General features: G+C 36.9%; 1 protein-coding gene across 1 annotated transcript in view; it reads right to left on the reverse strand.

Annotated features, from left to right (window-relative positions):
- Positions 1 to 4,144: 4,144 nt before the first annotated feature.
- The window catches only part of LOC136207275 (polyubiquitin-like), an 82,165-nt gene continuing 68,479 nt past the window's right edge, over positions 4,145 to 17,830 (reverse strand). The window contains exon 3 of the mRNA XM_065998565.1: positions 4,145 to 4,402. Within this exon, the coding sequence (XP_065854637.1) occupies positions 4,145 to 4,402 (258 nt within the window). The remainder of the gene's footprint in view (positions 4,403 to 17,830) is intronic.

Consider the following 17,830-nt stretch of genomic DNA (forward strand, 5'->3'; position numbering starts at 1 on the left):
GTTACCTCTTCGTTCTTGACTCTCATTTATACCGTTGCTGCTTCATCATCCTGCTCGTGCTTTCCGATGTGGGATTCGCTCTCCAGGCTTTTCTTCCTTGTTACGAGTTACGACCCGCTGTTGAAATTAAAATTAAAAAATCAGTTGGAAGAATAATGGTGTCTTTAAGCGGACAAAAATGGAGGTTTTCAATAAACAGGAAAGGTAATGGGAAAAGTTGTTCCATTGTACGGATGGCCACTATGATTAGAGAGTAATTTACATTCATCGCCTCTAACTTTGCTCTTCCTTGCAAGATTACCCCTCAATTTTCAAATCGATATAAAAGCCCCTCAATTGTATTTTTTTTTTTTTTTTTTTATAAACCTCAATTGTATTTTTACTAACATAAAATTCTTTAGGTTTTGACCACTCTAACATGTGTTGTTAGACACTCATTTTTTAACAAACGGATGGGTTGTAGGCATAATTTCACTACGAAAGAATCAAAATATTTGTGCGTGGTTTTTTAAATCATACAGATTTCTCATGTCCAAAAATTTATGATTCAACTGATGGAGAAGTTGAAAAGCTCTATGGCTCTCATATGCTTGTTCAGACCGGAAGGAAGCAGTTCAACAAAGGTGAAAATTTGCTGGTGAGTGAAGTTCGGTCAAACATTAGCGGTGGCGACCAAGGAGTGGTGGTGGAGCATGGTGGTAAGATCCAAAACACGACTCCCATATTTAATGGCATTAATGATGGGACTAATGGCGACATTAGTAGAATAATTAATATAACAGTTGATTATGAAGAATGAATAAATCATGGATCAGTTACTATGGAAAAAGTCCAAAACAATTGTCAATAATGTTGAACAAACTCCGATATTTAGTGGCATTAATCGTGAGACTAATGGTGACATTAGTGGAATAATTAATAGGACAGTTAATTATGAAGGAAGCGTAACTCATGGGTTAGTTACTATAGAAAAGACCAAAACAGTTGAACAAACTCCCATATTTAGTGATATTAATCGTGGGACTAATGGCAGCATTAGTGGAATAATTAATATGGCAGTTGATTATGAAGGAGACATAAATCATGGGTCAGAGCATTAGTTTGGAGCAGATATTATGGTTATGGAAGTAAAACATAGAAGGAAAAAAAGATGTTTTAAATGATGACGAGGAACCAGTTTCAAATAATAATTTAATTATGCATCCAAAAAATAGGTTTCAGGTGGGCTCTGCTGGCAGGCCCACCCATCATCATGAGTTTATTAGCCTGGAACTGTCGTGGACTGGACAATCCACAAGCAGTTGACGTTTTAGTAGATCTTGTTCAAAATTACACAGACACTTCAATTACTTCTGGGTCATTCTGGTTAGGCATTGGTGTTGTGCTTAGGGACAGCACCGGTCACTTTTGTGGTGCATTTTCAAAATGTATTGCTAGAAACTTTTCGGTTAGGGAAGGTGAAGCTATTGGTATTAGATAGGCTCTCAGTTGGATCAAACTCAAGAGTTTGGGTGGTGTGGATGTGGAGTCAGATGCGTTGTTAGTGGTAGAGCATATTCATCAAGCATATTTTCGTTCTTCTTGTAGTTCCATTGTAGAAGATTGTAAAAGTCTTATTTCTAATATCAATGACATTTTTATCAGAGTTATAAGTCGTTCTGCGAATGGAGTGGCTTATGTTTTAGCTAGGTCTTCTCATTCCTTATCAGAACTTGTGGAGTAGGATATTGTTTCTCCAGATTTTATTTTATTTTACATTTCTTGCATGTTAATTCCGTTTAATGAAACTTATTTTTTTCAAAAAAAAATGTAATATTATATATTTTTTTATTTTTTAAAATCAATTGTTTTATAGATTTACCTTTTATTATAATTTTCTTTTCAAAACCTTCTGATTTTTGTACTGAAAAAATAAAACATATTGTTCAAAAACTCAAAATCACCCATACAACCACCTGTGCTCCTCATCGTTCCTTCCCTGAGCTCTCAAGCACATCGACTATTATTTTCCTTTTTACAGCAAACACAAAAAATCACAAAAGGCATCTCTTTTAACTAAATTCGTAGCAAAACATAAATGGAGACATATTCACCTTGAAATATGACATGCATGTGTAGATCCAACTCTTATAGAAGGTGTGGTAGGGATAAAAAAAACGAGATAAGTTATCATGTGTTTGTTTAGAAGATGAGAGAGTGAGACAAAAGACACTAAATTGGAGGGTTAATAAAGGAATGGTAGAGAAAGGTAGGGAAAGGTAAGGAAAATTGGATGAAGGGTAGGGAAGGGTTAATAAATGAATGGTAGAGAAGGGTAGGGAAAGGTAAGGAAAGGGAAGGAAGGGTAATTTCTAACCCTTCCAAACCCACCAAATTGGAGGGTTGAAAATTGGATGGAATTTTTTAAAAAGAAACCCTTCAAAACCCCTCCAAACTCTTACCTTTCTAATTTTTTTATGTTCTAAACATGAGTTTGTAGAAACCCTTACTAACTCTTCCCCCTCCCAAACAAGGGTTTCTATCAACTCTTACTAACCCTTCCCTTGTTAACCCCTCTTAATCCTCCATCCAATCAAACCCTAAAGTTATACCTAGAAGGGGGTGGTATAAGACATAGGAGATAACTTATTTAGATGGAAATGTCTAATTTGTTCTCAAATTTTATTATTTATTCCATTTGGTGTGTTTTGAAAATTTAGTAGCATGTTTCAAATATTTCTCAAGTTAATTTTAATCTTGAACTTTTAAAAACCTAAGTTTGTCTATCTATTATTGTAGTATCAATGTCGAATAAAATTAATTAAATTTAATTTATCATCTTAAATATATTAGTTATTCCATTTTTTATGTTTTGAAAATTTAATACAGTGTTCCAAGTATTTCTCAAGTTATTCCATTTTTTGTATTTTGAAATTTTAATACAATGTTCCAAGTATTTCTCAAGTTATTCCTTTTTTTTTGTATTTTGAAAATTTAATACAGTGTTCAAAGTATTTCTCAAGTTAGGTTGATAGATTAAATTTAATTAATTCTAGTCCAGGTTGATACTACAATAATATATACTTTTTATTTAAATTTGGATAGGGGTAATATGGTAAAATAAATCATTTTATCCATATCTCTATCCCTATCCTACGTATCAAATGTGGGATAATAAAGCCTCATGTCTTATTTTTATCTATATCTTTATCCCAACCTTTATCCATATCTCTACCCCCCATAGAATATCAAACGTCCCGTTAAAGTATGCTTGTTTTAGGGTTAGAGGAGGTTAATTAAAGAGAGGTTATTTTGCTAACCTTGCCTGGAAAGGAGTTTAAATGGAGTTGAGGGTTAAATGAAGGTTAGAAAACTTTAAAATAACCGTAATTTCAGTCCTACCAAATTGGTGGGATTTGAAGGTTAACTAAAGGGTAAATTACACCCATAGCCACTGAACTTTACATATTTTAACATTGTAGCCACTGAACTTCAATTCTTACCCACTGAACTTTACACTTTTTAATACCGATGGCCACTCAACACCTCAAAACGACTGTTGACGGCCTTAAAATAAAAATTCGAAGAGTTAATGATATTCTAAGAAACTTTAATTCTTCAAAATGAAATATTAATTTGTGTTTACTTGACAAATTAATGTAATGTTTTATTTGTCATTAACAATATTGATTCGTGTTTAATTAACAAATTAATGTTATATAATGTTTTTTCAAAGCGTATATTCGAATGAAATTTCTTTGTATTTTGAAATAGAATTTACACATAGAGACAAATATTTACTCTTACAAATTTTATTCATGCTCCATACATTTTTTATGTCTCTATGCTTTCACTTCTTCATGTTCCGGTGATAGCTTCTCTGCACAAGGCGAAGTTTGTATGGTATCTTAAGATGTAAATGTGCATAATTGCTTGTTTAGGTTCTAATAATATAATCAATTCTTACGCAACATAGCATACGAAGAAATTGTGACATTTACATTGATTCTGAAATTTCGACAATCATCAAAGTTTTGTTTTTCTTTACTATAAACAGAAAAAAAAATCATAAGCAATTCAAAAAATTGTGACTATAAAAAAATAACATAATCACAAAATGATAATTTCAAATAAAATATCACAGAGCTAAGAATTTGCCACACGTTTAGAGGGTGAGATCTGTTAAGATTTCACTCAATTCTCTGACACGATAAGATTGGTGGAGCATATATTCTTTCTGAATGTTATAGTCAGCAAGTGTATGACCATCCTCAAGTTGTTTTCCATTATAACTCAACCTCTGTTTGTTTGGGGGTATCCTTTCTTTATCGTGGATTTTAGCCTTTACATTCTTAATGGTGTCTGAGCTTTCCACCTCCAAAGTGATGGTCTTTCTTGTAAGAGTTTTCACAAAGATTTGCATCTGAGATTAAATATGCAACAACACATATAAGAATTATTATAAATCATATAAATTCCACTTTTACAAATTTATTATAAATCATATCAATTCCACTTTTTCAAAATTCCAAATATAAATCAATAACATAAATTATAGATTAAGCTAAAATTAAAATGCCTTGAAAATTACCAACCATACTAGTAGTATGATTATAGAAAACCTCAACGTCAGCATCCAACAAAAGACTACCAAAAAAAAATATAAGCAAAATGTAAATCATCATCATGGCCTAATAAACATTACAAAACCTAATTTTAAAATTCCAAAAGTTAACTGTAAAATCACAAAGGATCTCTTCTAACTATGCAATAACCGCTCAAAATTAAGGTATAATTTCTTTCTATAGCAAATAGGACAATTGATGGATCTACAAATCCAAGAAGTTGTTCGATAAATGAAAGTGAAAATCAAAGAGAAATAGAGACTAACCGTGAAAGGTTGAAGAGATTTGTTGAAGAATTACGTAGTTAAAGATTTCTGATATCTCAGCCTAGAAAGGCGTTGGACACTTATTATAGTTATCTCGCCTCAAGGGACTTGAAAGTGAAAATTGAAGAGAAATAGAGACTAACTGTGAAAGGGATAAGAGATTTTTTTGAAGAATTATATAGTTAAAGATTTCTGATATCTCAGCCTAGAAAGGCGTTGGACACTTATATAGTTATCTCACCTCAAGTGACTTGAAACTACAAGTTGTTGTAACATAGACATTTTTTTATACTGAAACTATCTTATTAATTTGTTTAGAATTTATTTCATTATGTAAGTTTTTTCATTAAATCTAACTCGTAAGTTATAGTATTTTCCTTTTTTTCTTATTTGAGTATTGACTTAGAGTTTAATTAGTTCGCCAATTCATTCATTAAAAGACAATTAAGTCTATTACCTTCTAAAATTATCAATTATCAATTATTAACCTATACCTTGAAATCTGAATAAAATCATAATCTTCTAAAATTGTTAATTAAGTCTTCAACGTATATTGAAATTGCTAATAAGCGAAATAAATTTTTGGTTTGGTTTTTTTTATATTTTTTCTTCGATTTTAATAAGTATTTTATGATATTTTAAGTTTTGATTATTGGTTTGATTATTTTATATTTTTACTAGTATTTTCAGTTATATTTTTATCAGTTCAGTTTCAGTAAAAAAAACAGCTAAGCTTAACCAACATAAATATTATACATATGCATATAAACAAGTATTTTGGTAAAATAAATTTAATTTGGTTTCGTTTAACCGATTCGTTTTTCTAAAAACAAACTGATAACCGAAACTTGAAAAATCATAAAGTACATATCAAAATAGAACTGAAAACATAAAATAATTGAAATTTTATTTCAATTAAATGAGGGATCCAATCGACAGTTTTAGCTTACGTTAGAACTTAACTGATGATTTTACCTAATTGATTTTCAAGATATAGGTTGAGGACCTAATTAATGATTTTAGAAGGTTATAGATGTAATTAATGATTTACGGTTATAAGTAAACCCAACTATTTACATTATAAAAACACAAAAGAAAAACCCAAATTCATTGCCCCACCCACATTTTGCCTGCCTTTAGCGTATTATGTATTTTTTATTTTCTATCCTATCCCACGTATATATTAGGGTAAATTCAAAAAAAAAACCTTGTGGTTTCATGTTTTTCAAAAATAAATCCTATGGTTTGTTTTTACAAAAAAAAGGACCGTGTCATACTCCGTTACAAGAATTACGGAAAATGACATAACAATGTTTAACTTGATGACGTGGCAAAGGGTAAATGGTCCGAATTTGTTGGGCGGCCTATAGGTGTCTTTCCTTTGTTGGTCCCATGTGATTAGTTCCAAGGGGGGATTAGGAACTAATGTAACTTTTTCGCTAATTAATCTTGCTGACTTGATAATTTTAGTGAGTTTATTAACTCAGTTTGGTCAGCTTGGCCGATCTTAGTGTGAGACAGCTTTAGTCAGATGTTGACTAAGATTGTTTCACTTGTGAGTTGGGAATTGTCACTTTTGTGGTCAGCTTCCAACTCAGCACTCTAATTTTACTCAGTGTCAGCTTTAAACAGTTTATATGCTGAGTAAGTATAACAAACAACACATGCACATATATATATTAAGAGAGTTAGAAGTTACTCAGTATGACTTATCCTGTTTCGGCCGTCTCCGCCTACGTCCAGTCCCCAGACTCCTCCGGGCTTTTAGAATCCAATACTGAGCTTTTTAAAGGTAGAGCACAAACCGGTTACAAGGCAGTTGAATATGCAAGAGTACCTTCCTCTATTCGTCTACTCAACTCCTACTAAGTGCTACAACCCAGCACCTAGATTTCTCTACCACTGAGTACTTAATACCGAGTACTCAGCACAACACTCTCAATATTACAATTGAAAACAAACTTGTTCTTTTTCAGATAAAGAACACTTTAGATGATTACAAACAATCAGTCTAGCATTTACACAAGGAATAAAAAGTTGGTGTAAGATCTCTTTCTTGTTTTTGAGTGCTTTGAATTTGTATCTTTCTCACTTGTATTTTCTGTATTAATCGGCTTGTGATCCAAGAGGATTGCTTGTCCTTTTATAGTTGTATTTTGAGGATCAAATGATTTGAATTTGATTTGTCCGTTGAATCCAAAACGGCTCTTTTGGGGGACAAACTTCTGGTCAGCTTCAGATGTGCAGGCCAATCTTGTTTTCTGATTTCTTTAGATGTCAGGCTTGTCTTCTTCCTACATGCTTTGTCTTCTTATGGCAGTTTGTCTTATAGCAACGAACAGTTGACCCATGCATCTCGGAATTTGGCTTTTGCGTAATTCCAAGGCTTCAATTATTGGTGCAGACAGTTGTCGGATTTGTCTTTTAGCTAACGGATCATTCATGTTGTCCTGAAGATCACTCAGCTTCACTTCGATAGTCATTGTCTTTGATTGTCACCAAATCTCATACTGAGTTCTTTTTCACTCAGCTTCCATGGTCAGCTTCGTTCTGCAAGATCTAGTTCTGAAGCAGACTTCTTTTATGCTGAGCTTCGTTCCACTCAGCTTCTTTGATCAGCTTCATTCTTAAGCTGTTGTTTTGAAAATGACTTATCTTCTCTTGTGCTGAGTTGCTCTTCACTCAGCTTGTGTTGTGTTCTAATGCTGACTTTGTCCTGTCTTAATTTTATTTCCTTTTGCATTTATGTTTATACTCAATATTGAACAAACGGATTAGTATAATTAAATCAAAGCATTTAAATTTAATTGTCTCTTAATCATGGATTAAACTTAAATGATTTTGTTAAATCAAAATCTTGTGGAAAGGTGTTTCAACAAACTCCCCCATTTTGATGTTGGCAAAATATTTAATTTATGGAACTCAGTATTGAAATTCCCATGATTGAATTATTTTTTATTCTTCTGAAATTACTCCCCCGTAAGGGTTGCATATATTGTCTTAACTTAACTCTAAACCTTCTAAGATTTAATTGAGTAATAAGGGAAGACCTGTTTATACTGACTTAGTTCAATTCTAGACCTTCTAAGATCTAATTCAGATGAGCCTAGGTCAACTTTCAGAAGAGTTCAATGTTTACTCAGTTTGATACATGAATAGTTTTGGTATCAGAGTTTATGTGTGGATGTATCAGAGTTAATGTGTACTGAGTATATTTTTAACTCGAATTTATTTGTTTGTTCAATTTTAGACAGATCAGCATATAGTATAATAGTAAGCATCACTTATGAAAAACAATGTGAATGAAAAGATGCTTAAGATGATATAAATGGTCAGCATACAAAATACACAAGTCAATTTCTTAAAGCTAATCTATTTTCTATTGACTTGAGCTACCCCTTTGCCTTTGTCTTTCCTCTTTTGCTGACTGCCTGAAGTTTCTCCTGCCGTTGGTTGAGTTCCGTCAACTTGTGCTTTCTCCCCCGTTTTGCCACCATCAGGCGGAGGAGGGATGAAGGTTTCATTGAGAGCAGCACGAGTTAGCTTGACCGAATACGCCTTGAGACGTTTCGTGCTTTCAAATAACCCATCAAGCACTGGGACTCCATCATCCAGAACTGAACCGGGGACTCGAACAGATGCGCTGATCATGCTGAGTATGTATTCCTGTGATTTAGTTAGCCATGATATTGAGTCAGTTAGCTGGGCATAAGATTGATGGTACATTCGAAGTACAGCCTTGTCGTAAATGTCACACTGAGCATTTGTGTGACGCACATGTCGAAATAAGCTTTGAGTAGTTTGTAGGATAGTATTGGTTTTGACCAGGTCAGTTTCCATTTCCTCTTTACTCAGGTTTAGAATACGGACAGCTTCGCTAATTTCATCCATCGAACATTGGGAAGTTGAGGAGAGAAGTTCACGAGTGCCAGTCAGCTCAGAAGTTAACTTGGTAAAATAGTGACTTAACTTAGCAGATGCAGCATAGCCCATGTTGACTGCAGGTAGAGCGTTGATTTGTCCCTGAAGTGAATTCATATGATTCACCATCATCAATTGCAGTTCGGCCAGCTTGACAATAGATTCTTGCCTGGGTTGCTGGGCTTGGACCGTGGTCATGACACTTACTAAATCTTTGAGATTCTTGATCTCATTGAGAAGATGAGTGACGGACGAGAATTCTTGTGATCCAGCATTTGCAGGCCTAGCATGGTTGGTATGAGAAGAGTGTAAGTCCTGGAGAAGAGTTTGAGCGGAGTCAATAATGCGACGTCCAGACTCAGTTGCATGAAAATAGGCATATTGTGCCTCAGGATTTAGCTCAGTGGTCGGGATTCTAGTAGCACCAGATGGAGGAGGTGTTTGGTGTTGTCCTTGAGTGGAAGTGTCAGTATGGTCAGCAACTGGACTTTAATTTTGATTAGCAGCAGGAACTGACTGCTCAATATTCTGCGAAATGGGATGGGAAGGAGGTGGATCTGCAGAGATATTTACCTGCTCAACATGGACTTGAGTTGGTGCAGGAAGAGGCACCTCAGGTTGAGCAGGATTTTCCTTAGCTTGCTTGTCTCCTTGAGCAGCTAGGACATCGAGCTCTCGCTCGGCTTGGTTTGGATTTTCTGGAGTCTTGGCGTGTTGCTCAGTATAAGTAACAGAGGCTTGTTTTTCATGTGTAGAGGACTCAGTATGCTTTGAGAAGAACTTAAATTGTAGATCCATGAGGTCAGTGATTTGATCCCTCAGAGGCGAATCATCTAGGAGGTCAATGACTGGAGATTTGTAGGCCTTCTTCTTAAGCATTTTCAACTTTTTGGTCTTTGGTGGGGAAGGGTCAGCAGGAATAGAATCAAGAGATGACTCTACCCCGAGATCAGTGTTGAGGCCTTTCATGACTATTTCTTGCTCTGTGAGCTCAGCATCAACTGTCTTACTCTGTACAGCTGAATTTTCAACTTGCTCAAGATTCCCTGTTTGTTCTTACTCAGCATGAGCTTCTTGATGTTGCTCAACATCCTCATCATTATTATGCTGACATGCATTGTTTCTTAGTTCTTCTGCTTCTTGATCAGCAGGGATTTGCTCAAGGTCAATCTCGTGGCTTCTTATGAAGTGGGAATCATCAGGAACTGCAAAACTAAGAGGGATAGCATCAACTGGACTCAGATCAGAAGTTTTCTTCTTCTTCTTCAGAGGGATTTCCTCACTTCCCAGTTCATCGGGCTCATCTTGCCTCTTTCTTTTCTCTGCTGACTTACCCTGCTCAGTATCAACTTTCTTCCCCTTTGAGACAATCCGAATTTTCTTTGGAACAGCATCAACATCTTTTGAGCTGGTTTGGATTGCTTTCTGTTTCTTCTCTCGCTTGGTTTCATCAATAGGTTCAGCTATGGCGATGTTCTCTTCCTGAGGTTGCTCATCATCAACTTCCTTCTCGATTTCCTCGATGACCCCTTTTCCCTTCTTGGGCTTGATGGGTTGGTCATATACTAACCCAAACAACAAGGCAACCGTGATTTCAGTTCCCCAGGTTTCTGTTTTATTGATCAAGTCGATTTAATGATCTTCGAGGATTCTGGTAATAAGAGAACCCAGCCTGAGCTTGATAGTACTCCGTTGAAGTGCTCCTACCAGACATACGGGCATATTGAGAGGGTTGTAGGTCAGCATGTGCCAAATGAAGCACTGCTCGAAGTTTGAAGCTGATGATGCTGAGTTGATTTTTGGGAAGATGAAGTTAGTCAGGAGATAGTGAGCCATCTTTTGATTTTGACCCATGCATGTACTAGGTATTTCTCCTTTGTGTTTCGCTGGTATACAGAACGTTGCAACGTGGTCAAGCTTTTCTTTAGTAGTCCTGAATTCCATTCCGGTGTTTGGCAGATTTAGTAAGGTTGCGAGATAGGATGGGGTAATCGTTAGCTTCTTACCTTTAACGTGGGTTACCAGATGGTCAGCATCATTTCCATCAACACAGAGGTTGGAGTAAAATTCCCGTACTAACCTAGGGTAGGTTCTACCAGGAAGTGAAAAGAGTCCAGCCCATTCATTTTTCTCAATCCATTCACAGAACGGTTGCTCTTCTGTTATGAAGCTCGGAGAGAACCATCGACATCGAAGAACCTCATGATTCTTTACGCTCGGGTATACTTTAACAAAGAATTTTTCATTGGGCTGCTTGTCCTTCTTTTTCTTCTTCTTCTTTGAAGAGGTTGCGAGGTTAGTTTTAGGGTTCTTGTTTGGAGTTTGGTCATGTTGACCCTGTTCTTTAGTAGGGGTCTCGCTCTACTCCTACTGAGGAGGAGACTTAGGGTTCTCATCGGTGTGGTCGTCGTTGTAACCACCACCGGAGAGATTTTGGGAATCCGTCATGATTACGAATTCTTTGAGAGGATTTTGGGTTTTTGAGAGAGAGAAATTTGAATGCCAAGAATTTTGAGTGCAAGGAGTTCTAAGTGGGAATTCTTCCACTATTTATAGAGGTTCGGATTGATCTTATTCGTTGAACTAGCCGTTTTACCTCGAGATGATCAACCGACAGAGATTCTGGCATTTATGACACGTTCAGCGCATGAGTTTTTGAATTATTGCTTACGTTATCCTAGGTAGGTATTTAATACGTGTGCTAGCATTTAATGTTTAATTGAGTTTCACTCAGTATTAAGAATGTCAGACGTTTGAGATTCTGAGTAGTCAGTTTTACGTAGGATAGTTGTTTAGTAACTTAGCTTAGGGTAATCACTCAGCATATATGTCTACTCAGCATAGGGTGATTTTTGTCATTTTTAACTCAGCATGCAACAATTACTAATTTATCACAAATCACTCAGCATGGTAATCACTCAACATTCAATTAAGCACATAGAATTATTGAAGAGGATTAGACATACCGATAGCTTCCCTTAATATGTTAAATTGCTCACGAGCCAAGGGCTTCGTAAAGATATCTGCAAGCTGTTCATTTGTTGATACGTAGGTCAGCTTGATCTCACCCTTGAGTACATGATCTCTGATGAAATGATGCCTTATGCTGACATGCTTCATCCTGTTGTGTTGGATTGGATTGTTAGATAAGTCAATGGCACTCTTGTTATCACATTTGACCTCTATTGTTTCTGTTTTGACACCATAATCCTCAAGCTGTTGCTTAATCCATAGGACTTGGGCCACACAGCTTCCAGCAGCAATGTACTCAGCTTCAGTTGTGGACAAGGCCACTGATGACTGCTTCTTACTAAACCACGAAACCAGACAGCTTCCTAGGAAATGACATCCTCCTGAAGTGCTTTTTCGTTCTAGCTTATCTCGTCCATAGTCAGCATCAGTGTATCCAAACAGTGTGAAGTCACTTGTATTTAGATACCACAAACCTGCATTAACTGAGCTCTGCAAATATCTGAAAATTCTTTTTACAGCTATTAAGTGAGATTCCCTGGGGTCAGCTTGGTATCTTGCACAATAACATACTGAGTACTGAATGTCAGGTCTACTAGCAGTAAGATAAAGTAGAGAGCCTATCATACCTCGATATAACTTGTTGTCTACAGACTTACCTTTCTCGTCAGCACAAAGGACAGTGTCAGTACCCATTGGGGTTGATATGGGTTTACATTCTTCCATATCAAACTTCTTTAGCATTTCTTTGGCGTACTTAGACTGACTAATGAAGATGCCATTCTTACCTTGCTTGATTTGAAGTCCAAGGAAGAAGTTGAGTTCGCCCATCAAAGACATTTCGAACTCAGTTTGCATCTGTTTACTAAACTCTTTGCATATAGAATCCTCAGTAGCACCAAAAATTATGTCATCTACGTAAATTTGTGCAAGTAGGGTATTTTTACCCTTTTTCTTGATGAACAAGGTTGTGTCAGCTTTGCTTCTGACATAATTCCTGGTCAGCAAGAAGTTGGTCAACCTCTCATACCAAGCTCTTGGAGCTTGCTTTAGGCCATATAGGGCCTTTTTGAGTTTATAAACGTGGTTTGGAAATTTTGGATCTTCAAACCCTGGAGGCTGACTAACATATACCTCTTCGTTTATAAAGCCATTAAGAAATGCACTCTTAACATCCATTTGATATAATTTAAAGTTCATAAAACTAGCATAGGCACACAGTATACGTATAGCTTCTAACCTAGCAACGGGTGCAAAGGTTTCACCGTAGTCAATGCCCTCTTGCTGACTATAGCCTAGGGCTACAAGTCGGGCTTTATTTCTGACTATGTTGCCTAGCTCATCTAATTTATTTCTAAAGACCCACTTAGTTCCTATGGTCTTTTGATTCCTAGGTTTAGGTACTAAATCCCATACCTCATTTCTTGTGAATTGATCAAGCTCTTCTTGCATAGCGTTGATCCAATATTCATCGTGCTCAGCATCAGCAAAATTCTTTGGCTCATGCATTGAGACGAAGGCAACATTGCTGAGATACTTCCTAAGCTGATCTCTTGTCATCAGCTTGTTGTCAGCAGCATCAAGAATGGACTTCTCCGAATGTCCTCTTGGGATTTTTATTTCTTTGGGCAATGTTGAGTTGTTTGGAACATGTGTTTCTACAATCTCTGCAGGAATAGATTGGTCGGCAAAGGTTATTTCAATTTCTTGCTTACCTTTGGTCAGCCCTTGTATTGATGACTCAGAGGCTCCATTTTGATCAGCGGAAGCTGAGCTTGGTTCATCTTCATCGAGCTAAGTTGACTTTCCTGCAGGGTCAGCTTCATCGAACTCAATATGGACAGACTCTTCTACAACTTGAGTTCGTTTATTATACACTCTATATGCTTTACTGTTAGTTGAGTACCTTAAAAAGATCGCTTCGTCAGCTTTAGCATCAAATTTTGCAAGATTATCTTTTGTGTTGAGTATAAAACATTTACACCCAAAAGCACGAAAGTAGCCAATGTTGGGCTTTCGTCCTTTCCAAAGTTCATATGGGGTTTTCTTAAGAATGGGTCTAACTAAAGCCCTATTGAGAATGTAGCATGCTGTGTGGACATCTTCACCCCAGAAATACTTAGGAAGCCTATTTTCACTCAGCATTGTCCTAGCAATTTCGACAATTGTTCTGTTCTTCCTTTCAACAACCCCATTTTGTTGTGGTGTTCTAGGAGCAGAGAAATTGTGGTCAATACCACTAGCTTCACAGAATTCATCAAACTGTTGGTTTTTGAATTCTCCACCATTGTCACTTCTAATATGAGCTACTTTTAGGTCTTTGTCATTTTCAAGTTTCTTAATCAATGTTGTGAACATCTCAAATGTTTCATCCTTGCTACTCAGCAAGATGATCCAAGTGTACCGAGAGAAATCGTCTACAATGACTAAGGAAAATTTCTTACCTCCCAAGCTGAGTGGCTGGACAGGTCCGAAAAGATCCAAGTGTAGTAATTCCAATGGTCTCTTGGTTGAGACAATATTTTTACTTTGAAATGACTTCTTAGTTTGTTTACCTTGCTGACAAGCATTACATAATTGATCTTTTTCAAATTTAAGTTTGGGCAATCCCTCAACTAATTGCTTTCTAGCTAATTTGGCAAGAAGGTCCATGCTTACATGACCAAGTCTTCTATGCCATAGCCAGGAGTTATCCTCTTTAGACACTAAGCATATATTTTTAGAAAACTATTTTTCTAAACTCAGCATGTATACATTGTCTACACGAGGGGCAGTTAAAATCAATTCGTTTGTTTTTCCCTCGAGTATTTGACACTGAGTATCATCAAATACAACCTTTCTGCCGCTCTTGCAAAGCTGAGCTACACTTAGCAGATTGTATTTGAGACCTTTAACTAAGGAGACTGACTCAATAGTAGGGTTACCTCCGATAGTACCTGAGCCGACTATCTTACCCTTCTTATTGTCTCCAAAGCTTACACTTCCACCTCGTTTAAGCTCTAGTGTGATGAATTGAGTTTCATCACCAGTCATGTGCCTCGAGCATGCGCTGTCTATATACCACAGTTTTGATTTCTCCACGCATCTCAGGCTCACCTGCATTTTAGACTATTCATCTTTAGGTACCCAATTCTTTTTGGGTCCTCGTTTGTTAGCATAAACAGGTGCAAAGTCATATTTTAATTTGTGACGACATACTTTTATAGTGTGGCCACTTTTACCACAGAAGTCACAGTGAATTACCCTTTGAGGGTGATGTTGAGGGTGGTCAACATTATTGTTCTGAGCATGCTAACATACCTTAGTGGTATGTCCTTTCTTTCTGCAGAAGTCACATTGGACAATCCGCTTATTGTACCAACACACTTCTCTTGTGTGCCCCTTTTTCCCTCAACAGTCACACTGCGTGAACTGTTTATGCTGACTAGTACTTGAATACTCAGCATGGGATTTATTTTTATTTGAGCCTCTTATTTGGCTCTGTAGGGTAGTGACATCCTTTTTCAGTTTCTTTGAATCTGATTGGACCTCCGAGACAAACTTATGCATAAATTCTATGTTACTGTGCAAAGTTGAATTGTCTTGGAGAAGATATCGGAGATCACTGAGCTTGACCTCTTCAATCTCATCACACCGCCTGCTGAGTGCCTTTACTTTCTTATTGCATTTTTTAGTTAGCGCATATAAATCACTCAGGGAGTTTATCATCTCATTTCTAAGCAAAAGTAAGGATGTTACCTCATTATTGTGTTCCTCCTGGTCAGTTTCATCAGAGAGGTCAGCTTGCTCAGAATAAGTGCGGTCAGCATCATCGGCCATGAAGCATATATTTGCTGTTTCATTTGCATCAGCTTCTGATGAGGTTGACTCATCACTATCACTCCATGTGGCTACCATAGCCTTTATGCTACCCTTCTTGTCTTTCTTCAGCATGGGACAGCTTGACTTGATGTGCCCAGTTTGGTGGCACTCGAAACATGTGACAGGCTTTGAGTTGTCCTTCTTATATTTGTTGTCGCTAGGCTCAGCTTTGTATTTGTCATTTCTTCTGAATGGCCTTTTTTTGTTCCTATCATTCTTCCTTAACAGCTTCTTCATCTTCCTGGTGAACATTGCCATTTCCTCATCATCAGATGAGTCAGCTTCGGTGGAGTCAGCTTTCATGACAAGTGATTTTTGTTTCTTGTCTTCTGACTTCTCTTTTTCTTCAAAGTTTTTCATTGATATATCATGAGTCAGCAACGATCCGGTCAGCTCATCGTACTTATACGTAGTCAGGTCCTGAGCTTCCTCCACTGCAGTCTTTTTGGCCTGCCAGCTTTTGGGAAGACTTCTCAAGATCTTCTTCACCTGTTCTTCCTCGGTGAAGTTCTTTCCAAGTCTTTTCAGCTCATTTATAATGTTGGTAAATCTAGCGTTCATTCTCGAGATGTCCTCATTATCATTCATCTTGAACAGCTCGTATAATCTCATATGTTGATTTACTTTTGATTCCTTGACCTTGCTTGTGCCTTCGTAGGTTACTTCAAGCTTTTTCCAAATCTCCTGTGTTGACTCGCAACCTGAAATCTTATTGTATTCTGCAGCATCTAAAGCGCAGTGAAGCATATTGATAGCCGAAGCATTGTTTTGAAGTTTTCTAAGGTCATCGTCTGACCACTCAGTTTCACTCTTAACAACTTTCTCATTGTTAACAGTTTTATATGGCACGTATGGGCCTTGAACTATTGCAAGCCATGCACTCATGTTTGTGGCTTGAATAAAGTTCTTCATCCTATTCTTCCAGAATGTATAATTAGATCCAAAGAATAGGGGAGGCCGACTAATTGATAATCCCTCAGGGAGTATCTGTGTTGTTTGATTCCCGGGAAGGAAACGAGTGCTGTTCTCAGCCATTTCTTCGGGATCAGCTCAAGATTGTTAGATCTTTGAGTTAGTGAGCTATTATGGCTCTGATACCACTTGTTGGTCCCGTGTGATTAGTTCCAAGGGGGGGGGGGTTAGGAACTAATGTAACTTTTTCGCTAATTAATCTTGCTGACTTGATAATTTTAGTGACTTTATTAACTCAGTTTTGGTCAGCTTGGCCGATCTTAGTGTGAGACAGCTTTAGTCAGATGTTGACTAAGATTGTTTCACTTGTGAGTTGGGAATTGACACTTTTATGGTCAGCTTCCAACTCAGCACTCTAATTTGACTCAGTGTCAGCTTTAAACAGTTTATATGCTGAGTAAGTATAACAAACAACACATGCACATATATATATTAAGAGAGTTAGAAGTTACTCAGTATGACTTATCCTGGTTCGGCCTCTCCGCATACGTCCAGTCCCCAGACTCCTCCGGGCTTTTAGAATCCAATACTGAGCTCTTTAAAGGTAGAGCACAAACCGGTTACAAGGCAGTTGAATATGCAAGAGTACCTTCTTCTATTCGTCTACTCGACTCCTACTAAGTGCTACAACCCAGCACCTAGATTTCTCTACCACTGAGTATTTAATACCGAGTACTCAGCAGAACACTCTCAATATTACAATTGAAAACAAACTTGTTCTTTTTCAGATAAAGAATACTTTAGATGATTACAAACAATCAATCTAGCATTTACACAAGGAATAGAAAGTTGGTGTAAGATCTCTTTCTTGTTTTTGAGTGCTTTGAATTTGTATCTTTCTCACTTGTATTTTCTGTATTAATCGGCTTGTGATCCAAGAGGATTGCTTGTCCTTTTATAGTTGTATTTTGAGGATCAAATGATTTGAATTTGATTTGTCCGTTGAATCCAAAACGGCTCTTTTGGGGGACAAACTTCTGGTCAGCTTCAGATGTGCAGGCCAATCTTGTTTTCTGATTTCTTCAGATGTCAGGCTTGTCTTCTTCCTACAGGCTTTGTCTTCTTGCGGCAGTTTGTCTTATAGCAACGAACAGTTGACCCATACATCTCGGAATTTGGCTTTTGCGTAATTCCAAGGCTTCAATTATTGGTGCAGACAGTTGTCGGATTTGTCTTTTAGCTAACGGATCATTCATGCTGTCCTGAAGATCACTCAGCTTCACTTCGATAGTCATT

The sequence above is a fragment of the Euphorbia lathyris genome, chromosome 9, assembly GCF_963576675.1.
Source record: "Euphorbia lathyris chromosome 9, ddEupLath1.1, whole genome shotgun sequence".
In the NCBI taxonomy this organism is placed as follows: domain Eukaryota; kingdom Viridiplantae; phylum Streptophyta; class Magnoliopsida; order Malpighiales; family Euphorbiaceae; genus Euphorbia; species Euphorbia lathyris.